Source organism: Aedes aegypti, chromosome 2 (assembly GCF_002204515.2).
Source record: "Aedes aegypti strain LVP_AGWG chromosome 2, AaegL5.0 Primary Assembly, whole genome shotgun sequence".
Taxonomy (NCBI): Eukaryota; Metazoa; Arthropoda; class Insecta; order Diptera; family Culicidae; genus Aedes; species Aedes aegypti.
In genome coordinates, this window is record NC_035108.1 from 264,896,457 (window position 1) to 264,919,408 (window position 22,952).

Below are 22,952 nucleotides of genomic sequence, written 5' to 3' on the forward strand. Positions count from 1 at the left end.
CTATAATTAAACAATTCATTAGATAAAGCAATTCATACTGACTAATTTCAAACCCACTTTATAGAGCAACGATATATCACCATGAATTCAGGACTATGATCAACAATGCTGACTAATGCTTCTTCGGTGTCAACAACATTCAGTTTGCGATGACATCTGATCTCCCTTACACCGACAGTGCGGGAACGGATAGTTGTTTCACCGCCTCTCAGTAACGATGAGGGGTATCGTCGACAGCAGCGATGGGCGTGAGTTTCACTGGCTTCGCTGACTGTGATTGGCTTTGTTTGACTACTGTAGAGTGAATTTCAGATTTTTTCCCAACCCTGCTTATAAAATTTCGCATTCTCGAAAATAAAGGGACGGCCTACTGCGGAGCCCCTTGAGAGACCCCGACGCTCGAAGGCGAACTGAACTCGATTATCCCAAAGTTTGGGAGTGTCTGCTTGTGGCAACGCAATGCACAGTTCGAACGAAACGTGTAAATTTCTGAGACATATAATGCACATAATTGGAGCGTGGAATATCATGAATATTTACATGACATGTCATGTAAACTTCAATTGTATGTCATGTAATCTAGCTTGGTTACATGACATATAACACATTTTAACATGATTTCAGAATTAAATTTATATGACGCCTTGTTTACATGGCATAAATGAAGTTTACATGACGTGTAATCTTTATTATTTTTAACTGTGTGGAATCAAAGCGCAACAACGAAATTCTAAACAGAGCGTTTCGACTGATGACAGTGCGTGTCGTGTTTAGAACGATATCTTTAGATGCTGTATGCGTTATAGCCGGTATGATCCTCATTTGCATCACTTTGGCGGAGGATATTGTGTGCTACCAACGAAGTGACATCAGAAACGCACGGAAGATGGTCAGAGTCGGATCAATAGCGACGTGACAGCACGAGTGGGACTAAGCGGAAAAAGGGAGATGGTCCCAACGTCTCATCCCAAACCTGTTGACGTGGATGAATAGGAAGCATGGAGAGGTGAACTTCTTCCTGACACAGTTCCTATCAGTTCATGGATGATTCAGAAAGTATCTACATAGATTCGAGTCGCCACACTGCACAGATTTCCCAAACATCGAGGTGACACCGCAACATGTAGTTTTAATAAAGTATTTCGTTCCGCACGCTCGGAAGCAGTGACGGAGATCTAAACCTCGCCAACATCGTGCAGAAAATCTATCAACACGTAAGTATAAGGCACGCGGTGAACAGAGCGATAACGCAAACCATGTCGGCGTAGGTGAGAAGACCAGCGGACGTCGGGCCGCGATCGGAGTAGGTTAGATCCTCCGTCGGAGCCTAGGCCGAGTAGTTCGAGCGTCACGTAGTGACGGTGATGAGTAGTCGCAATCGCTAGACTTCGGCACTCTATCGGTTAACAACGGAGTAAGAAGAACGCGTGATGTTATCGGTTCTGGCAGACATCCCTCCGTCGGGGAAATCTCTATCGTATTAGGCTAGCATCAGCTTCGGGAACTACTCCGAGTAGTATTGACCACGACGAACCGCTGGCTTTGGGTCGTCGGGCAGGCATTACAATCTCATCTGATCACTTTGATCATCTTCGGATGGTGAAAGATATTATCAGCAATCCAAGAGCGCTTTGATATGATTCCATCTCTCTATCAGATGATGATCTTGAAGCTTGTTCGGTGACATATGGGTATATTTCTGTTTTAAATTTGTGAACACTATTATGCTGATATGGCTATTGTACGGATATTTTACTCAGTTGAGATGTCTGGTATTAGTAAATTCTACATAGTGAGCATTTTCTTTTGCTTTCAATGCTACGTGCTGAATAAGTTAGATCCGTTGATGAACCGCTGAGTTTGGAAGTGAAAAATTATGAAAAATAGTGCTGAATGTGACTGAACTTTGATTGAATTCTGATTTCAAATAATTCTAATGAGTCCTTGCATTTTGCAAAGTCGGGATTTTTCTACCTACAATATGCGGTTGGAGCAAAATAGTATTACAGAAACAAGTCCTCGGTGGAAAATTGTATTACAGTACAATTAGTAACTCTGAAACTTATGCCAAATGAAATGAAAGCTTCTCCCGCTACCACAGTATCTGCTAGATGAATATTGCTTGGGCCAGAAGATGCATCAGGAATTCATAAATTTCTCTTGAACAAGAAATGCGTGCAGTTTCGTGGGAAAATATCAGTTTTTATTTAAACTTTTGTAACGTGTGACGTGATTTACAGACAAAGGGATCTATTTTGTAAATCGAGCGAATCCATGTGACTCGCCTACAGTCACTGTCGATCAAAGTAACCCTGCATATTTCAGATGTCATCCGTCGACTCCCATAGTAATCAAGTCACTTAGAGTGACAACTGTCGATAAACTCGAGTGACCGAGCTGAGTCGAGCGAAGTTTTTGGTCGACAGTGACTCCAGTCGAGTACTTTTTGATCGACTCGACTTATAAAATAGGGCCCAAATTTTATCTGCTAAGGTTCAAGTAAGAAGGGCAAAGCAATGAAAGAAGCATTTTATTATGAATGTATCACGAAGGAAACTTTTAATTCATTTTATATGAAAGATTTTATTTTTTGCAATCCAGACTCATCCTATTCTATTTTCTTCATAACTCAAGACAGATTTCTGCTCAAGCGCTCCATTCAGTGACCCTAATGTTTGAAACTTGCCTTTGTAGTCTTCGAAGAAAACACGTGGTCTCAATAAAATCCATCCAAACCTATAAAAATATAAAAAATGAAATTTGATTTCCTCAAGGAACGAATAATCTACTTACTACCGTTGGTTGATATCTTCAGATAATATTTACTTCTTTTAGGTCAGAAAATACCCGGACGTCACTGACGGTCTGTTTAGAATCTTTCTGATTATGGCTTACTGATGTACGGATTGCTCAGATGATAAAATTTCATCTTGAAACAAGAGAGTCAAAGATGAAGTTAAAAATTCGATCAAAGAGCTCCAAGATAATATCCTAATATTTGATCCGTTTCTTGCTCAGATGATCGAAAGATGAGATTGAATGCAATGCCTGTCGTCGGGTGCTTGCGAACTGGAAGTCACCCCTCAATCGCAAGATCGACCTCGGCATCCATCTGGTAAGAGCATGACGAGCAGCGCTGTGGAGATAAACGAACCAGCAAGCATAGGAGCATTTATCATAAAAAGTCTCACAGGTGTGTGGCCGGCACCAACATTTAAGTGACGTTGTAGAGCAAGTCGCAGCCAGAACGAATAGAGCAACAGGTAACGAAAAGGCGTGGAGGCATCCGCAAGCCGTCAGTTCCCTGAAGTATTACCATTAGGTAGTTCCGAGTGAATATCAGACTTGTAGTCCAAGCCAAACGAAGGTTGCGTAGTTCAGAGTTGTTTTCCCCTTTTTTCTCTGTTACAACACTTGAGACGTGCATACGTAATAGACCGTTGAGTGAGAACCACAGAGCCTAAACCCTATCAGCACCTCAGATAGCCGGGTTAGTTGAATTTTGTAGCTGCTAGAAGTGCATAGAAATTGCTATAGAAATTCTATAGAAAAAAAACACTAGCGTTGCGAACAGCGCACAGTGGGACGAAACTGAAAATTGACGGTCAAAACCTGTTAGAGGCGTTTCAGTCCATAGGTGTCTTTGGAACATAGTTTTGAATTAGCATCTCGAGTAATGATAAAAAATAATTTTTAAATTAGACTAAATAGGGCACCCGAGCAAAAATATTTTAGATTTTTTTTTTTGGGCGATCATTATTTCAGCAAAGTTTCAGTTCTTTTCATTTTCAACAGCTTTGCTGAACATACTTGATATTTTTGACTTCGTTTTCACGGTTAAATTTTTTAAATTTAACCTATTTTACCATAAATATCAGTTTTTTGACAATTTCTATGCTCAATGTGCAATTTACGAACATGACATGTTCTACAACATTTTATATATTACAAAAATACACAAATTTGCCGAATATACCAAAGCTGTGAAATCATCACATTCCAAGATATAATGAAATTATGTTAAAATTTATATAATTTTCGACCATTTTTCTAAGCAAGTTTCTCCTGAATCGGCACTTTTTGGCAGCCATATTTAGTATACTTTGATGCCTTATTATATCAGTTAAAGCCCCATGGCAACAGAATGATCGGGTCTTACAGGGCTTATTGATTTCAACCATTTTTTTGACGAGCTTGGAATTTTGATCTTAAATAGTTTTTTGACCTTTTGTATACTCACAGTGCAATACTCTGTATTAGTTATATTATAAAATAACATATTAGAAAACACCTTTATCACACTAAAACTGCTCAATTTTAGCATCAAATCGTAGTCATCAGAAAAATAAAAAATGATCGTGTTACCAACATATCTCTATGACACCAAAATTTCATCTGGTCCAGTCTGTCTGAACACCAATCATATGTATTTTATGATGAAAAGCAAATAATAATTGAGAGTAAAACATAATGCCAGTGTATGGCGTGGAATTGTAATGCCAGTAGTATGGCGTGGAATTGTGGACGCGGCATCATTGTAACTATAGTTACATGTATACATGTAACTATAGTTACATGTACGGGTACTATAGTTACATGTATACATGTAATTAGCATGTATGGAGTAGGATTCACTTCGGCGAAGAAGGTTTTCCAAAAGCTGCTGAGCTCATATTTGCCCACAATATGCGTCGTATTGATGTTATTATTGAAAACGAAAGCTTTCAATCCATGTTTAGCAGGAAAATATGAAAACTGGTCCAATAATTGTTTTCGCACTGAAAATTAGAGTGACGAATATTATATCATTTGCACCAGTACTCACCATGTTTTTATTTTCTGTTCCTGAATTCGTCAATGTATGGATTTCTTATTCAGGATCACCTTGGTGCAAACAAGGTGCAAAGGAGCTAACATTTCAAAAGTATCTAGTAAACAGATGACAATGCGGAACACGTTTTTGTCTCGAGTACCAAAATACTGTAATTTACTTAAATAAGGGTTACTGCATCCATTGCCATTTTCAAAAATATCACGTCTAGGTTTTGATATATTGGTTGTTAAAGATGCAGTATTTGACGATTTCAGCCAACTTGTATGCAAGTTTGCCAACTTGTATGGCTATTTATTTGCCCAATTTGTCACAGAATGGAAACTTTATGTGTATAACAATATTTATCAATAAATTTCATAGTAATTTTGATGCTCAAATATTATTTCTTGATTGTTTAGAAAAGTATTGAGTTCTGCCATTAAGAAAAACGAAGAATCCTGTAGGTATGTAGATTGCAAGCACGTTGAAAAAATCGATTTAATTAAAATTTATTCGTGCAGTTTTAACCAAATTACACCCAAAATGAATGTTAAAGTCCTATATTGCATGTTTGGTGGATTAGATAACAAAAAGTTTGATAAATCATATTTTAAATTTCATATATACATCAAAGAACAACTGGCGACCTGTAGATATAAATTGTGTGTGATATTTCTGAGAACAGCATCAGAGCAACCCCAAGTCTACTAGAGACACATAATTTGATCCTGGAGATACGCAAAAATGTCATTTTTGTTACGCTGGGTGATCGTACATTATATAATATAACAGTACACATGTGAGGGCGATATACGTACAATTTGTATGCAATCTAATGGCGCATGTACAGTATTGGGCAAAACATTTGCAACTTTTTAGATTTTCCATACAAAATGACCAACTTTGGTAAGCTAGATCTCAGTTATTTATTGACAGGTTGGAAAGAAATTTTCACACATCAGATATAACTTGAATTTTAACATATATTTTTGTATGAGTTTTATAATTACGAGTTTAAAGGTAATAACGATTTAACTACAGTGAAATTTTCTACGAAAAATTTAAAACTATTTATTTAAAAATAGGATAGCTCTATACAAAACCTGTCTTCAGAAAACTTGTTCGAGATGAACAAATCTACAACTTCGCTGAAGATGCCATGAAACTATTCCTTTAATATGTCTATGTATGTCATTTATAAAAAATTGTCAAAAAACTTGCTTTTGTCAAACCGTTACTGCTTTTGATTGAAAAATTACTCAGAAATATATGTAAAAATTCATGTTAGCCATGTTCTGTGGAAATTCCATTCCAAACGGTCCATAAACGATTGCAAAGTTTTGTCCAATACTGTACGTATGTCGCCTCCACTTTTGTACTCTAATGCACTATATTATATGAGTTTATGTAGTGAACACTAGTAAAGGTAAAGAACTTTCTTCCATTATTTTCTTAACAAATTTTTTCTGAGGTTTCTGAGTACAGTCACCCCACAGTTATGGATCAACTAAGGGTCATTTTTCAGAACAATATGTGATTAAAAATCATGGTGACGCTGTACAAAACAAAATTACCTTCCTGGCACTGCAGAATATATTTGTTTTTGGGAAAACACCTTAAAATTCCCGATTATTTACGAAAAAGTATCAATTTTGCTAGAAATTTCAAACGATTTCCACCCCACAGATGTGGATCAGTGGGAGAGGAGGATCCTTATTATGGATCAATTCGACTCATATTATGGATCAAAACACTATAACAGCAATTTATCTGCGAGGAAAACGAATGGTGTGTTAGTGAAAGCATACGTTTTGGCGTTTGTTTCGGAATCGTCTTATCGTTGATTCATAACTGTGGTATGGTTTTTATTGCCCCACAGTTATGAATCAATGCTTCTGGGAATACGGTAAACATTTAATTTCCTACGGACGGAAAAAATATGCTGAAGCATATTATAATTGATTGCGATGCTATATAGATTTATGGTTCACGTAGGTAAAATGTGTTTTGGGTAATTCCAACAATATTTGAGAAGATATTCCAGTTTTAATGCAACTTTGATCCATATCTGTGTGCTATCCATAACTGTGGGGTGACTGTATGTTACCACATAATTCCAAAGAGATTCAATAAACACTAAACGATTTATGCCTATTTGTGTCGCGAAGGGTTTTATGCCTATTTGTGTGTGGGTTGACGAATATCTAGACTTTCTCACCTACAGATTCCAATAAATGAGACCATGTGGTTTGCATTTTTCAATATGACAAAACTTACCAGCAGATTTCACTGGAATTGGTGGAGGGGTGTTGGAATATTGTTGATTGGCCACGTCAATGACTTCGTACTCTGGATCTGCATTGATTGGTGGCGGAGGAGGTGCAGGTCCAACCCGATCGCTGCTCTCGGTCTGGAAGATGAGAAATTGTTAGAAATATTCAAATCATTATTTTTAATGATAAACGTACCACCCATGACGGCATGGTTCTTGAGATTCTAAATCTCGACGATGGATGGTTCGCCATTGATGGAGGCGTCGGTGATCTCAACGGCACGCTACCCTGAAAGAATAGTGCATCGATTAGCACACATTTCAAGAGTTGTGCTATTTACGTCCTTTCCGAACACAAGTTCAAGTGCTCTGAAGCAACCAGTGAAACTCGCAACGTTTTTTTTTCAGTTTAATTGACAACAAAATGATTTTTACTACTACAAACGGACAGCCTACGCATTCACACTAAGTAGACACCTTAACGCAAGGCGGTTGATATTGCGTAAACTTTGGCAGCCGACATTCCTGATCTAATTTAGCATGATGCTATCCTCATTCACGAGCATACACTTGTAAAGTTGTTTACCCCCATCATCGCACCCGAGTGATGTGCGGGAAGGTTGTATTTATTTACAATTTTCGCCGCTAGACAAAAACCTAAAAAAAAAAAAAATCGTTTACAAGTATGGGAAGGCGGCATACGAATCGGAAAAACTTAACGAAAGTTTTTTGTTTTTTTTTTTTACACCCAAGAATGTGATTGGCAGCCGGCGTGATTGCGGTCGGATGTGTATACCTACGAATGTACAGACTATGATCGTGCAGCGGAACTGTTGCTTCTTCAACTTGTTGCTTTCTTGTTTCGACCGGTCTATTTGTGGTTTTTCATTTCATTAGAATTACGTATCCTAGTGTTTAAAAATAAATGATTGGACAGTTTCACCGATATAGTTTAGGTGACATCAATGGCAAACTCGCGTCGTTGGCTTGTCAAGAAATGAGTATTTTATGTGTTAGAGTTGAGGGTAAGCCGCCAACCTCATAGGAAACAAAAAAAAAAAAATAAAAATGATCCCTCCAATATTAAGAAAGGAAGAATTATTGTTTACCGAAATTTCGGATGAAGTTGAATATTTTCCACATTTATTTCCATGCCATGTCAGCCAACTATAATTTTATCAACGTCAGATACAACGATAATACTAAAAAAAGAAAATCGGTGGATATGGTTTTTAAAAATTTACCTTATTTTTTTTGTTATTTTTATACATATAAAATATTGAACTTTTATGCACCATTCTATGAGACATTAGTAAAGTACATATAGAGCTTGAGATTAATTAGTTATAAATTTTTTCATTGAAATGATAACGCTACACTGAGAATCATGGATCCACACTAGGTAATATACTATGTTGACTTTCTCAATGTAAGGTCTAACTTTTTTTGTAGAATATCCTCTATCTTCTAGCAGTGCACTACAGTTTTCCAGATAAATAAACATTTTGATAATGGCATTGTTTTTTCATAAAAACTATTCCAAAAAATTTCCGCTTCGAAATCTTTTGTCAGTGTGACTATTATTGGCAGCCTTGTTTTCTTCGGCAGCTCATAAGAACTGCAGGCAAATCTCTTTGGCAGCTCCAAATCAGCCGTTCATATGAATTGATGACATCTCTGGCGAAATTGATTGTTCAGTCTCGAAAATCTAGTCAGCGGGAAGTTGACAGAACAAAGAATCATTTGAATGTTTTCATTGCTGTGTTTTGCTAGGAAAATATTGTGTATTTGGCGTTTGAAATTTGGTTGCCGATTCGAATGGTGCCGAAGCCGTAAAATAATCTACTAAAAAATCTACTGTTTTCAATTTCCAACGCTGTTTTTAGGTGATTCATCTGCCGAGCAAAAAAAAAAAAAATAAAAAATAAAGAAGATTGGTTTAATTTTTGGCTTCCATACAATTTGTGTGAAATGCAAAAAAACTTCAAAGTCAATTTTCTTCAAAGAAGGTTTTTGTCATTTATACCTCTTGCTTCTTCATTTCATTCATTTAGTTAGCATCTAAACAGATATCACTCAATCAACAATTTCACGCCATAATACACAGATACGAAGCAAACACCATCTATGAAGGTTTGCTGTCCGGCATTCTTGCAACATGCCCTGCCCATCGTATCCTTCCAGCTTTGTCCACTTTCTGGATACTGGGCTCGACGAAAAGTTGGGCGAGCTCGTGGTTCATCCTTCGCCGCCACACACCGTTTTCCTGCACACCGCCAAAGATCATCCTAAGCACCCGTCGTTCAAAGACTCCAAGTGCTTGCAAATTCTTCTCAAGCAGCGTCCACGTTTCATACCCGTAGATGACTACCGACCTTGTGAGCGTTTTGTACATGGTACATTTGGTGCGGGAGTGAATCTTTCTTGATCGCAGTTTCTTGTGGTGGTTATAGCAGCTTATACTCATGGTGCGCCTCCGTATTTCACGACTAACGTTATTGTCAGCCGTCAGCAAGGATCCAAGATATAGATGAACTCATCGACCACCTCGAACGTATCCCCGTCTATCGTAACACTGCTACCAAGGCGAGTCCTGTCGCGCTCGATTCCACCTGCTAGCATGTACTTTGTCTTGCATGCATTCACCACCAGTCTAACTTTAGCTGCCTCGCGTTTCAGGCGGGTGTACAAGTCTGCCACCTTTTCAAATGTTCGGCCGACAATGTCCATATCATCCGCGAAGCAAACAAATTGACTGGATTTCATAAAAATCGTACCACGGCTCTACGCATAACACCTTCTAGCGCAAAATTGCCCATCAGTCTTATTAGCCTCCCAGGAAAGCTGTTCTCATAGCTCTACGCGGTCGATACTATCATATATCTCCTTGAAATCAATGAAAGGTGATGCGTTGGGACCTGGTATTCACGATATATCTGGAGGATTTGTCGTACAGTAAAGATCTGGTCCGTTGTCGATCGGTCGTCAACGAAGTCGGCTTGATAATTTCCCACGAACTCGTTTACTACAGAAGATGATCTGGGATTTTGTAGGCTGCAATTAGAATGGTAATCGCTCGAAAGTTCTCACAATCTAACGTGTCGCCCTTCTTGTAGTCTGCATCATTTCGTTCCAATCCTCCGGTAGCTGTTTCCCAGTGTGTGCTCATCAGCCGGTGCAGACAAATGGCCAGCCTCTCCGGGCCCATCTTTATGAGTTCAGCTCCGATACCATCCTTACCAACAGCTTTATTGATTTTGAGCATCCTTAACCTGCCTCAAAGTTCGGGCTAGTTGGTTTTCATCACCCGCACTGACGATGGCGTTTCCTCCGTTGACCCGATTTTCTTTGCCTCAACGCCATTCAGGTGTTTATCGAACTGCTGTTTCTACCTTTCGATTACCACACGCTCGTCCGTTAAGATGCCCCATCCCTATCCCTGCGTTGTCAACGTATATTAACCATTAACCGATTTTCGAATAGTCGGTCTGAACTTCTCCCCCTGTCCAACCTGAGCGTTTAGATGTCCTATGATGATTTTGACGTCGTGGCTTGGGCAGCTGTCGTACTCGCGTTCGAGCTGCACGTAAAAGCCGTCTTTATACCATCATAAGTGCTTCCGGAGTGAGGGCTGTGCAAGTTTATTATGCAGAAGTTGAAGAACCTCAATCTGCTCTCAGCTCGTGTGTGTTGCCGTGGTACATGGTATGATTACTTTTAAACACCTTCTGAACGCACCATTGATCCCTTCTAACACACTTCCTGCAACGCTACGATGTCGAATCCTCTTTGCTTACAACATCCTCAATTTTAAAATCAGCATATCGTTGTAAGCTCTACTTCATAAATTCTGCGTAGTTGTACCGATTTGAGATTGAAATAAAGGTTTCAACATTTGCGTTTTGCATGAAAATATATCTGACAAATAAAATCCATGATAATACGAAGTACGTATCAGCAGAATATCACTCTAATACCCAACCCCGCCTTTAGATTTTATTAAGGAAATAAGGAAAATTATTTATGACTTGACTTGCGCTAAAAAGAGATTTAAACTATTAAAATCGGTTGAAAAATGGCAGAGTTATTGACAAAAATGATGTGCGTGCGGCTCAGATGAACCCAAACTTTTGCACGATACACCATACTGAGGGGTGTACCCAAACTTTTGCACGATGGCTTGACTGACTGTTTCATTAATTTAGATTATTTACAGATTTTTCCGCAAAAAATTAGTGAATATAAGATTAAGATTCTAATGACACCTTGTTTTAAAATTTTAGTCGATCCAATACTGAGGAAATTAGCTATGTTTTTTCAGTGTGTTTTTTGAAAAATGTCACAACTTTAAGTAAAAATTTAATACACAAAATTCAAAAAATGTTTTTGGAAAAATACATACGAAGTAAGAATAACTCTCTACCTTTCGAATGCGGCTTAAAGAGTTTCAATTGGACGTGTAATCATAGAGATATGGACAGAACACTTTTGCATGTTTTTTAAGGGGTGAACCCAAACTTATGCACGAGAGTGTACAATTTATATTTTTAAAACAAGTACTGGCATCCTATTTATCGATTGCAGTCAATAGATTGCCAAAAGATTTATTTTGGCAATATGGATATATAATTTTTCATACAATCGAAAGTTGGTTTTCTGTTTTGGGGTAACTTTGATAATGGAGTATGAATCGAACAAAATTGAATGAATAACGAACATTTGTAGGGCATTGCATACCTCTAGGCGTTTAACGCTATATGGAAATTTCTGACTTAGATTACAAAAATGGGCCCAGTTTGTGAAAAGGCTTTTCGCTAAGAGATTTGAGACCGTATTCAAGTTCTATGATAACTAGAGCCTTCCTTAGCCGAGTGGTTAGAGTCCGAGGCTACAAAGCAAAGCCATGCTGAAGGTGTCTGGGCTCGATTCCCAGTCGGTCCAGGATCTTTTGTAACCGCTCGCGTAGCGAAGTCTTAGAAGTGGTCCGAAGCAATCCAGCTCAAAGCGCTTCATAAAATCTGGATTAATTGAGCGTTACCTCACGTAACGCATCCAAATTAGTCCGACTGTTATTCTAGCACGGACAGAAACCAAGCCACGCGAACCGTTTGCTTTTTATTTTTGAGCACAGAAATACTACTCTCAGAATTATCTCAAATTAATTAACTGGATTAACCAATCAGGAGGCGACACACTTTGGCGCAATCCTTTCCAGAGGTCTACTGAAACCTCAAAGGCAGGCAAACGATCATTCCTAAATCGATTCTAAAGTGAATTAGTTCAAACAATAGGAAATATTCCAACTCCAAAATTCAATTGTGCGAATTGTGTGATAGTTCAATTGCAACGGTAAATCGCTTGTGAATTCGAAATAGAAAATTATATTAAATTTAATTCCCTCCCATAGTGGCACAGTGAGTGCACTTGCAAAGATAAAATATAAGCCAGTTAAAAAAGTGAGCTTTAGTAGTACAGGTAATATAGTGATGCTAGTATCCACACAATGTGATTCTAAATAGAAAATGTGTATCTGTTCGAAGGTCAAAACCTTCGAACGAAGGTTTTTATTACGGGCAGGTCCAAATCGAAAGTGGCCACGAGAAAAGACGGCACTCCCGTCGAACAAGCCGCCGCCTCGAGGGCGTTGGTCCCAGACTCCATTTTGGACCACGCTCCCCATTCCACCCCATTGTTGGGGGAACAATACCAGTCCGTCGCCGCATGCTTCGTAGGGGTCCCAGCAAACACCCTGAGCAAGTGAAGTCTATCAAGTGAGCAAGTGAAGTGACTGGCCCAACGCGATCCTTCACCGGCGCCGTCGCGCTAGCCCCGCTGCAACCAGGTGTGCAGTGAGACGTGTGAAGACCAGCGTTCATCCGATCTCGTGGTTCCGCTGACCACAGCCAGTCCGTTCACAATCGAACGGCTTACAGTGACTCCACTGTAGCGGGTACCAACCGCCAGCCATTGTTCGGCCAGCTGGACCGAATTAAAGTCGCCATCTTCATCAACATCCTCAAGCCTCCGCCAGCGTCACTAGCGTCACCAGCGTCACCGACATTGCCTGGCACCTCCAGCAACAGCGTCGAGCAACCTAGTTGCAATTGAAGGTTAGAAAAATTAGTTATAAGAAAACAATTGTATGCACACTACTAACACCCTAATGAACACAACCAGTGGAATACAAAATCCCGTTGAATACTGTAGTAATTTGGTGAAGTCAGTTCCGTTAGATTGAGAGTCTTTTGAGTTTGGTTCCGCGATCGATAGACCCGCCCTGGGTAAGTTAGTCGGGCACATTTTAAAACGTGCACTGTCGCATCACGCTGCAAAGCGTGTTGGCGCTTAAGCGACAGTGTTTCTCAAATTCCTTAGGGTATTGGATCACTCTGTCCGTAACAGAAGAGCAGTCTGGTTCAAGTTGAGTTCCGTTTAAGTTGATCGTTGAGAACTGCTCCTCTTCTGTTACCGAATCCGGTTTTCAGGATATCTACGGCGCAGGCGTACCGAAAACACAGGTTTCGTATCGTTTCGTCTAGTTTTTGCATTTTCAAGGGTTTGCCCCGTTATTATCCTGTTACACTTTTCGTAACAGAAATTTCTTTGACTTCCCTGGGCATAGAGTATCATCGTACCTGCCACACGATATACGAATGCAAAAATGGCAATTTCGGCAAAGAAAGCTCTCAGTTTATAACTGTGCAAGTGATTTTAGAACACTACGCTGAGTAGCCGGCTCTGTCCTAGTGGGGACGTTAATGCCAAGAAGAAGATTACTAGGCTGTCAAAGATAAGTGGCCAACTATTCAAAACTATAGTCACCCCACAGTTATGGATCAGCTAAGGGACATTTTTTAAAATAAAATTTGATTATAAATCATGATGACCTTGTACAAAACAAAATTACCCGCCTGGCAATGCCAAATATGGTTGTTTTCCAGAATACACATAAAAAATCGCAATTATTTACGAGAAAGTGTCGATTTCGATAGAAATTTAAAAAATTGTCCATCCCACAGATGTGGATCAGTGGAACAGGAGGGTCCTTATTATGGATCAAATCGACTCATATTATGGATCAGAACACTATATAAGCAATTTATCTTTACTTTAACGAATGGTGTGTTAGTGAAAGTATACGTTTCGGCGTTTCTTTCGGTCTCGTCTTATCGCTGATTCATAACTGTGGTACCGTAATCCGGGGTAACATTGATCATTTTTTTTGAATATTTCTTGAATATTTGGTTCGAAAATGCAATAGTTGCAAATTTTATATTTTTAAAACAAGTACTGGCACCCATAGCTTGTGACTATATACTTTATTTTGTTTTGTGAAAGGTTTAAGCATGTTAAAAAAAATGTTTTAAGTGATTTTTTGATTTAGCTGATATGGGGTAACATAGATCACCTATGTAAACAACGTTCGGTAATATTGAAAATGTCGTTACCTACTAAAATCATAGCCCCTGAAGCCGAATATGAAGGCTAAATGCTTACAAGTCATTTACTTTTTGAGTTATTTTAAAATTAAAAACATCTCGAACCACCGATTACGCCTAAAGGTAGGCAAATTTCTAAGGGAAAGTTACATTCTTAACAGTAATTCGGTAATGTTGCCTAATTGAACATACTTATGAAAGTTTTGACAACGGAATCGTTTTCGGCGATGCGTGTTTCAATGCCCCACAGTTATGAATCAACGATTCTATGAATATGGATAATATTTTATTTCATACACACGAATAAAATATGATAGAAGATGTTATGATTGATTGCAATGCTGTACAGATTTATGGCTCACGTAGATAAATGTGTTCTGCGTAATCGCAACTCTATTTGATGAGATATTCTCCGTATTTATTATTATTTATTGGATGACATCAACAGACAAAACAGGTCCCAATGATGTATAACTTATGTATATCTTATTCTAGTTTAACAAATAAGAAGCAGTTACTAACAAAATTACAATCAACGATAACAATACAACAACATAAAATAACATTATTCGTCAAGAAATGAAAGAAACACGGTTTTAAACTTTCTCCGGATCGTTTGTCTGGAGAGGTGAAAGTCGAAAACAGAAGCGACCCTGTTAAACACTCGTTTGATGCCTATGTAGGCGCTCTGTTGTCCAAAGTTTGTTCTCCGGAAAGGAAGTCGAAGCATCGTATTGTTTCGTAATACTCTTGGGCGGTCATTCAAATCTAGTGACTGCAGAAGTACAGGACAGTCGATTCTCCCCTGTAATGTGTCTGCTACAACCATAGCTCGTGCGATATCCCTACGTAGCTGAAGAGTCTCAAGATCAATTAGTTGGCACCGACTTCTGTAACTCGGCAGCCGAAGTGGATCACGCCATGGAAGTTGACGGAGAGCAAAGCGAATAAAGCGGTGCTGTATTGATTCAATTCTGTCAGAGCCGTTCTGGTAGTAGGGATTCCAAAATACACTGCAGTATTCAAGTGTTGATCGGACCAGCGAGCAGTACAGCGATTTCAGACAATATACGCTAGTAAAATCTTTGGCAACGCGAAATATGAAGCCCAATGTCCTCGATGCCTTCGCAACTACGTACGCCACATGATGCTTAAAAGTGAGTTGTGGGTCAAGAATCACTCCAAGATCTTTCACACTATCAACGCGCTGAATCACAGTGTTGTAGAGTTCGTACCGGAAAACTACAGGTCTACGAATACGGACAAAAGAAATCACAGAACATTTTCCGGGATTAAGGCCCAAGTAAAAATGGTACAAAAGTCAAAACTGAAAAAGCAGTTTTCTCTTTATAAATCGACAAATTGATGAAAATAAAAACACACAGCTCTTTTATTTGCCAAATAAAAAGGCTGTGTGTTTTTATTTTCATCAATTTGTTGTTTTAAAAAGAGAAAACTGCTTTTTCAGTTCTGACCTTTGTTCCATTTTCTCTTGCGCCTTAACGGTCATTCGATTCAGGGTGCACCAGCTGGCAAATGCTGCATGAAGATCCTGCTGAAGGCACATTGCGTCGTAGTCCGAATGAATTAGTCGATAGATCTTTAAATCATCTGCGAAGGATAACCGAGGCCCCTTGAGAGTGTAGTGAACATCGTTGAAGTATATCAAAAATATTAACGGTCCCAAGTGGCTGCCTTGAGGAATTCCGGATGTAGCTAGAAATTCATTGAATTGAAAACCTTCAATGGTAACCGTCAGTTTACGTCCAATGAGGTACACGCTCAAAAAAGCGTTCTGGAAAACGTGAACTGTCAAAAATACACCGTGAACTACCATGATTGGTCTCGTATACATGATCTAGTTCACGGTGTATTTTTGTTGTTGACGAGTTCACGCCTGCTGTTCACGGATACGAGAACGGATTTTTTTCTGTGTACGAATGGAGCCAGCGTAGCATGTTGCCGCTAATGCCGAACCTTTCCAACTTAGCCGTTGCGATAGCGTGGTTAATCTTATCGAAAGCGGCTGTCAAGTCGGTATAGATAGCGTCCGTTTGCGCTCCCTCTGCGAAACTGTCAGCAATGTGCGACGTTAGGCGTATTAGATTGGTGGCCGTCGATCTACCCGAGATGAATCCGTGTTGATCGTCGCTTAGGTGATTCTTACAATGTGTCATCAGTGGGTCCATTACCACGAGCTCGAACAGTTTGGAGATGGCACACAAAGACGAGATCCCTCGGTAATTATTGACGTCTTTGCGTTCGCCCTTTTTATGCACGGGAAACATGGAAGCATTTTTCCATAATGACGGAAAGGCTCCGCTAATAAGGGATAAATTAAACACATGTCGAATAGGAACGAGCAAGCTATCAATATGCCTCTTCAGGAAAGCAGAAGGAATGCCATCCGGACCAGGTTTCATCGTCGATTTCAATTGAGAGGCGTCTCAGGAAATCATGTCATCGTCGACGGTGAGGGTAGCCCACGAATCGTTGTCCAACGGAACGTTGCTGGCGGCTTGAGTAACGAGTACCTCAGGAATTACTTCATCACAAAAGGTGCTAGAAAACATTTGAGCGAAGAGTTAGCAAACGCTTTGAGGCTCTGAAGCGACATCTCCATTTAAAAACAAAGATGGAGGCAGACCAGACACTTTTCTCTGCTCATTCACGTACCTCCAAAAAGATTTCGGTTTTGCTGTAAGGTCTCGTTGAACTTGTTGCTGATAGTGATTGAAGCAATGCCGACTTGTTCTCTTATAGGCGGCATTTAACCTAACATATTGGTCGCGCATCCGCGGAGTAGGGTTTTTGGTGTAGCGTCTTAATGCGGTTCTCTTAGCGGTTTTCATCGTGCGAAGCTCCCTGGTTTGCCATGGCAAACCCTTACTGGCAAGAGTTTTTTTGGGAACATGCCTCTCGATCACGTGTCCGAGAATGTGAGCAAGAGTCGAAGCAGCATTGTCCACGTCACGAGTGTCGAGAACTTCTGTCCATTCAACGGCGGCGAGGAATTCCAGAATACCTTCATGGTCAGCTTTTGCGAAGTCATACGTCACTTGGGCGATTGACTCACTTGTGCTGTAATGCTGGACGATCAACTTGAGCACCAGAGGAGGATGGTGGTTGACTTGCTTTACCAATGATGAGGGTGCATTGGATATGGGCGGAGCGACATCTTGAGCACTGACGAAGCAAAGATCGAGGCTTCGGCGATTCTCATTGGTTACGTGGTTGATCTGTCGAAGAGTTGCTGTACTGTAGCCATCGAGAAGTCGAGGAGATATTCCAGGTAAGTTAAAATCGCCAAGCACAACGATTTCATCCATGGGCTTTGCGATTTCGATCACGGACGTAACAGACTGCAGGTGAGTTTCAATCAGCGTCTCATCACGCGCTCGATCGGGTGGAATGTAAATCCCGCACAGAAATAAGCTGTGACCAAAGAACTGAACGTGCACCCATAACACTGCGGAACACGTTTTTGTCTCCAGCACCAAAATACCGCTATTCACTTAATTAAGGGTTGCTGAATCCATTGCCGTTTTCAGAAATATCATAGCACGTCCAGTTTTTGAGATATTGACTGTTGAAAATGCAGAAAATGACTATTTCAGCCAACTTGCATGCAAGTTTCCCAGCTTGTAAGGTAATATATTGGCTTAATTTGCCACTGAATTCAAACTTTATGTGTATAACAATACTTATCATCAAAGTTTGTATTATTTTCGATACGGAAAAGTTATTTTTTGATGGTTTAGAGAATTGTTGTATTTTGCCATATAGAAGAAACGAAGAATTTTGTATGGAGACTGCAAGCATGTTGAAAAAATCGGTTTAATCGAAATTTAATCGCGCAATTTCAATCAAATTATGTCTGGAATGAAAGTTCAAGTTCTATTTTGCATGTTTGGTGGATTAGATTACAAAAAAGTATGATAAATTGTACTTTAAATTTCATGTAAACATTGATAAAAGCAGTGTTTTGTACAACTTTGGCGATCTGTAGCAAAAAATTGTGACGTGCTGGAACATTTCTGAGAACGGCATCAGATTCAGCAGCCCCAAATCTACTAGAGACACATAATTTGGTTCTTGAGACACGCAAACATGTCATTTTTGTTACGCTGTGTAATTGCTCGGTGCTACGTATAAGCCAACATTGATCCATATCTGTGTGCTATCCATAACTGTGGGGTGACTGTACATCAAATTGTAGAGCAGATCGTTTGTAAGCGTTTTTAAAATGCTAAAATTGTGTCAATTTTTAATATTCGTATAAAAAGCCTCAAATGTTCTTGATTCAAATGAAAACCGCTCTTACATGAAGTGTCATACTAATATTCTTTAGTTTTGTCCAATAAAACTACAGCTTATTTTGGATACAGCATTCCAAATTGGTTTGACAATACGATACAAAAAAACGTCTACGAGTGCTGAGAACACTACAATCAAGTTTCCCTTACCCGATATAATGTGTTTTGAACAGGAATATTTGAAGTTTTTCTTAATTTCATAACCACCTTAACATAGCGTACTTTGACCTTAAAATGTATGTCGATACTTCTCCAACTTGATGTCCCGAGACTCGATGTTGTATCTTCGAGTTTCCCGAACAAGTCCACCTTTTTAACCCGATATTGACATGCCATGATTCAATATGTTAAAATTTCACTATATTTCAAGCAAAACTGGATCTTTTCATAATGTATTCCCCTCGATAAAATATAGGTTGGTCCGAATTAGAACATGGGGGGTCCGAATTGGAACAAGGTTGGTCCAATTCGGACCTTCTGGAGAATTTTGTTCAAACATGTCTAGTCATGTCCTGGTAGGCGATACCACAAAACTCTCTGAGAGAAAAGTGCGCGCGTTAAATCAGGCTGCCAAGAAAACATATAACTTTTCATGCCGTTCATTATGCTGAAAATATATGACCAAGAAACTGTTACTAGGTCCGAATCGGACCATGTTCCCCTACTATTGTAATCAAACGTTTCCACCCAAATGTCTATTCGACGGGGGCCCAGATAGCGGTATACGCGCAGCTATTTAGCAAGACCAAGCTGAGGGTCGTGGGTTCGAATCCCACCGGTCGAGAATCTTTCGGTCGGAAATTTTCTCGACTTCTCAGGGCATAGAGTATAATCGTACCTGCCACACTATATACACATGCAAAAAAGGTCATTGGCATAGTAAGCTCTCTGTTAATAACTGTGGAAGTGCTCATAATAACACTAAGCTGAGAAGCAGGCTCTGTCCCAGTGAGGACGTAACGCCAGAAAGAAGAAGTCTATTCGACGAAATGTCCGTTCTCCTATTTTTTCGACTAAATGTCATAGTTTCAAGTTATGTTATATTGAAGTATTTCTATGCTAAGTTTCAAATTTTGTTCTGCGTTCTAGTACGTCGAAATAAGATTTTTCCCTTGCATAAAAAATGAAAACCAAACATTGGTTGGTAATATCAATAACAATTTGATGTGAATTGATCTTAATTTTGTGTTAATCTCCGTTGATGAAAGCTAGGCTACAGGATCTCGCCTGCAATTTTATAGCATGTTTAAAATTGCATGTTTTGATTTTTCACGTTTGATGAAAAATCATAGCATTAATCATTACTGAAATGTTCACATATTTTCCACGCAATCGATTGTGTCCTATTCACTAAAAGTGCAATTTAAAAGCTCATTGCTTCAAATATATCCGCATTCCAACAAAGATTCTATCCAACGACATACATGTGTGTCCTTTGTTCGCGTTGCACATTTTGGTACTCTGTCTGCAACACACGTGAGTTTCCAAAAACTTACTGACTATATTTAGCAATCGAGGAGTCTCAAATCACTCTGCCCTGTAGACAATTCACGCACAGCTAGTTCTCGTTTTGAACTAAACCTTGCACTTTAAGAAGATCAGAAGTGTTGGTTGTAAAATTCGTCTTCACCGCGGCAGACGTTTGGTACCGTCACAAATGACGGAACAGAACTCACTATCGGCTGCGCTCACATTTGTCACTGCTTCTTAAAATGTCGTATTTCTTCGTTTTCACATGACCAGCGTCCATTGCCGTGACTGTCAAGAGAAGATCTTCACAAACATTCTCACTCACACAAAAAATGACCGGCAAATTTTCCGTGCTCTGGTGATGATGGCATTTGCGAACGATATGTTTCTGATTTTCTTCTTGTTATAATCGTCCGCAGTTCTGCAACTACTTGAGGTTTTTCTGGTGTTTTCGTATTATGCAATATTGGTTCAGCTGTCTCGGAAAAACGTCTACATGTTTGTTCTAGTTTCGATTCATCTCCAAGATCAAAGATTGATCACCACGTTGCGCTGCCTTAACACGTTTCTGTTGCGCGTAAAGCTTTATCACACTCATTTTCCGCATTCCCTTTGGATTGCGACAGACAACTTGAGTTGCTGAAATAGATTCACGAGCGCATAACATTCACACTCCTAACCGAAAGGCAGCGGTTCAGATCTTGACTCCAGAATCCACACGATTTGCGTAAAAGTGTACACTTTCCCACTGCGTTTTCCACTGGCGCTTCGCATCTAACCGATATCTTATGGTGAAAATCAGCATTCTATTTATATAAGCCTGCACACACTTACACTCATCTTATAAACCCGCAGTACATTCCCGGGAGCACTATATTAATAAAAATAACTTTTCACTTCTTGGGCAACGGTTGCGAAAAAAGATTTATCCTTTCAGCTTTTCTGCCCTTTTTATCCACTTTCCAGCAGGAAAAACCGCATCCGGCTGATTGTTGAACAATGCACTAGCGGATGTCGGCCTAGGACCGGTGAATTTTCCAACAATTTCCTAGGACACTTTATATAACCCCACGAGACCGCAACCGAACGAGGTTCGCACGCCCAGACGTCTCGAAACTGACTGATCGCGATCGTCGTCAAGTTGCCGTCTTATGCCAGATTTTCAGACAAGAGAGAAAAGTGACAAAAGTGGATTCGTTGAGTTTTCCGTCATTGGCGGTTTTCTTTATGTGCCGTTGGTGAAAATCTAATTTTTCCTCATGTAGAATAGTGGTTTGACAATGCTTGAGCATTTTGAATTCATTTTCAAATTCAAAATCTGTTAACTGCAATTGAATACTGACCTGAAGTACGTTATTTTTTCTGTAAAATAAAACTTTAATCTTGTTTAATTTGAGCGTTCATAGTCTATAATAGATTACACAAATTGTTGTTTTAAACAAGTCCATTTGGAGACGTTTTTATGTTATCGTTAGGAACAATCGAAATTCGTGATTTCGCGGAAAACCAGTCAAATCTGGACAATTTACATAGAAATAATAAAAAAAAAACAAAGATTTCAAGACGATATTCTACCAAATATTTCCTTCATCCTGCTGGCTTGCCTGTTTCGTTTAACATTTTAAATTATCTTTTATGTCATCATCTCAGATAGTAGATCAAAATTGCTACTGATTTATGACCATTTAATTTACTCTAAATGTGTTCACACTGAAAACTTGCTTTCAAGCGGGGAATATTGTCAACAGTTATGTACAATCATTGGTTCAATGCCAGGTCCGTCCCTTCCCAAGTATATTGTAGTTGTATCACTCACTTCCACTCTTAATCTATCACACTTAAAAAAAATCGCTCATAGCAATCACTAGAACCAGAGATGATACATAAAAACATAGGCAGTCTGCTAACCAAAAGCAAGCCTCCCTGCCATAAAAATACTTGACCCCTTTACCTTCCCGTATTAACTGGCATAGTTGCAGGGGTATATCCGGTCTACTGTGGGTCAGTTTTAAATACAACACATTGTGCAACATCAATTCTTCCCCCTTCCCCTCATTAGTCTGTACTATGACGTGGCCTAAACATAGAAGATTTCCAGCACTTATACATTGAGGGTGTATGTTTGTCCCCAGCATTTATCTGGTTGATTCCTGGCTGATCTGGCGATACTTAAATAGCAATCATTATTAAACATTATTCGAAATATTACTATTCTACTTGTCAAGAACACCAAAAATAAAGTTTTTCCTTCTAAAATTTAGTTGTAAACCACTGTCTTGATCTTTTCGTTTTTTTTACACTTCATCAATACTCGATTACTGTTTCCAATCGACGTAAGTATTTTTCATACGGTTTTGAGAAAATTAATTAAGAAGAATAACAACCTGTCTTCTAAAACTGTTTTAAAATGAATAACCTTTTTAGCATTTTTTCGCTGTGTACATCGCTTAAATTTTGGCATACAATCAGCTTGCATTTAAAAACTAGTTAGTTTCTATTATTTCCCACAAAAATAACTATAACAAAATGGTAAGCCGTTTCATTCAGTTACTTTCGACGTTTTTCTACCAGTGTAAAATCGGCTCAAGTAGTATTTTGTTGTGATTCGTTCTTAAGTCATTTTGTCTCTCCATACAACGGAG

General features: G+C 39.2%; 1 protein-coding gene across 11 annotated transcripts in view; it reads right to left on the minus strand.

Moving 5' to 3' along the window:
* The window catches only part of LOC5572927, a 104,097-nt gene extending 82,657 nt beyond the window's left edge, over nt 1-21,440 (minus strand). For 7 of the 11 annotated variants that reach the window (XM_021844999.1, XM_021844998.1, XM_021844997.1 and 4 more), the window contains exons 1-3: nt 21,145-21,439; nt 7,282-7,374; nt 7,091-7,223 (exon numbers count right to left, since the gene is read on the minus strand). In XM_021844999.1, the coding sequence (XP_021700691.1) occupies nt 7,091-7,223; nt 7,282-7,374; nt 21,145-21,150 (232 nt within the window). In that variant the 5' untranslated portion in view covers nt 21,151-21,439. Of the gene's footprint in view, nt 1-7,090; nt 7,224-7,281; nt 7,375-20,336; nt 20,553-20,635; nt 21,107-21,144 lie in introns of those variants that run through there. The other 4 variants (XM_021844989.1, XM_021844992.1, XM_021844991.1 and 1 more) reach the window with 3 other exon arrangements.
* Nucleotides 21,441-22,952: the final 1,512 nt, after the last annotated feature.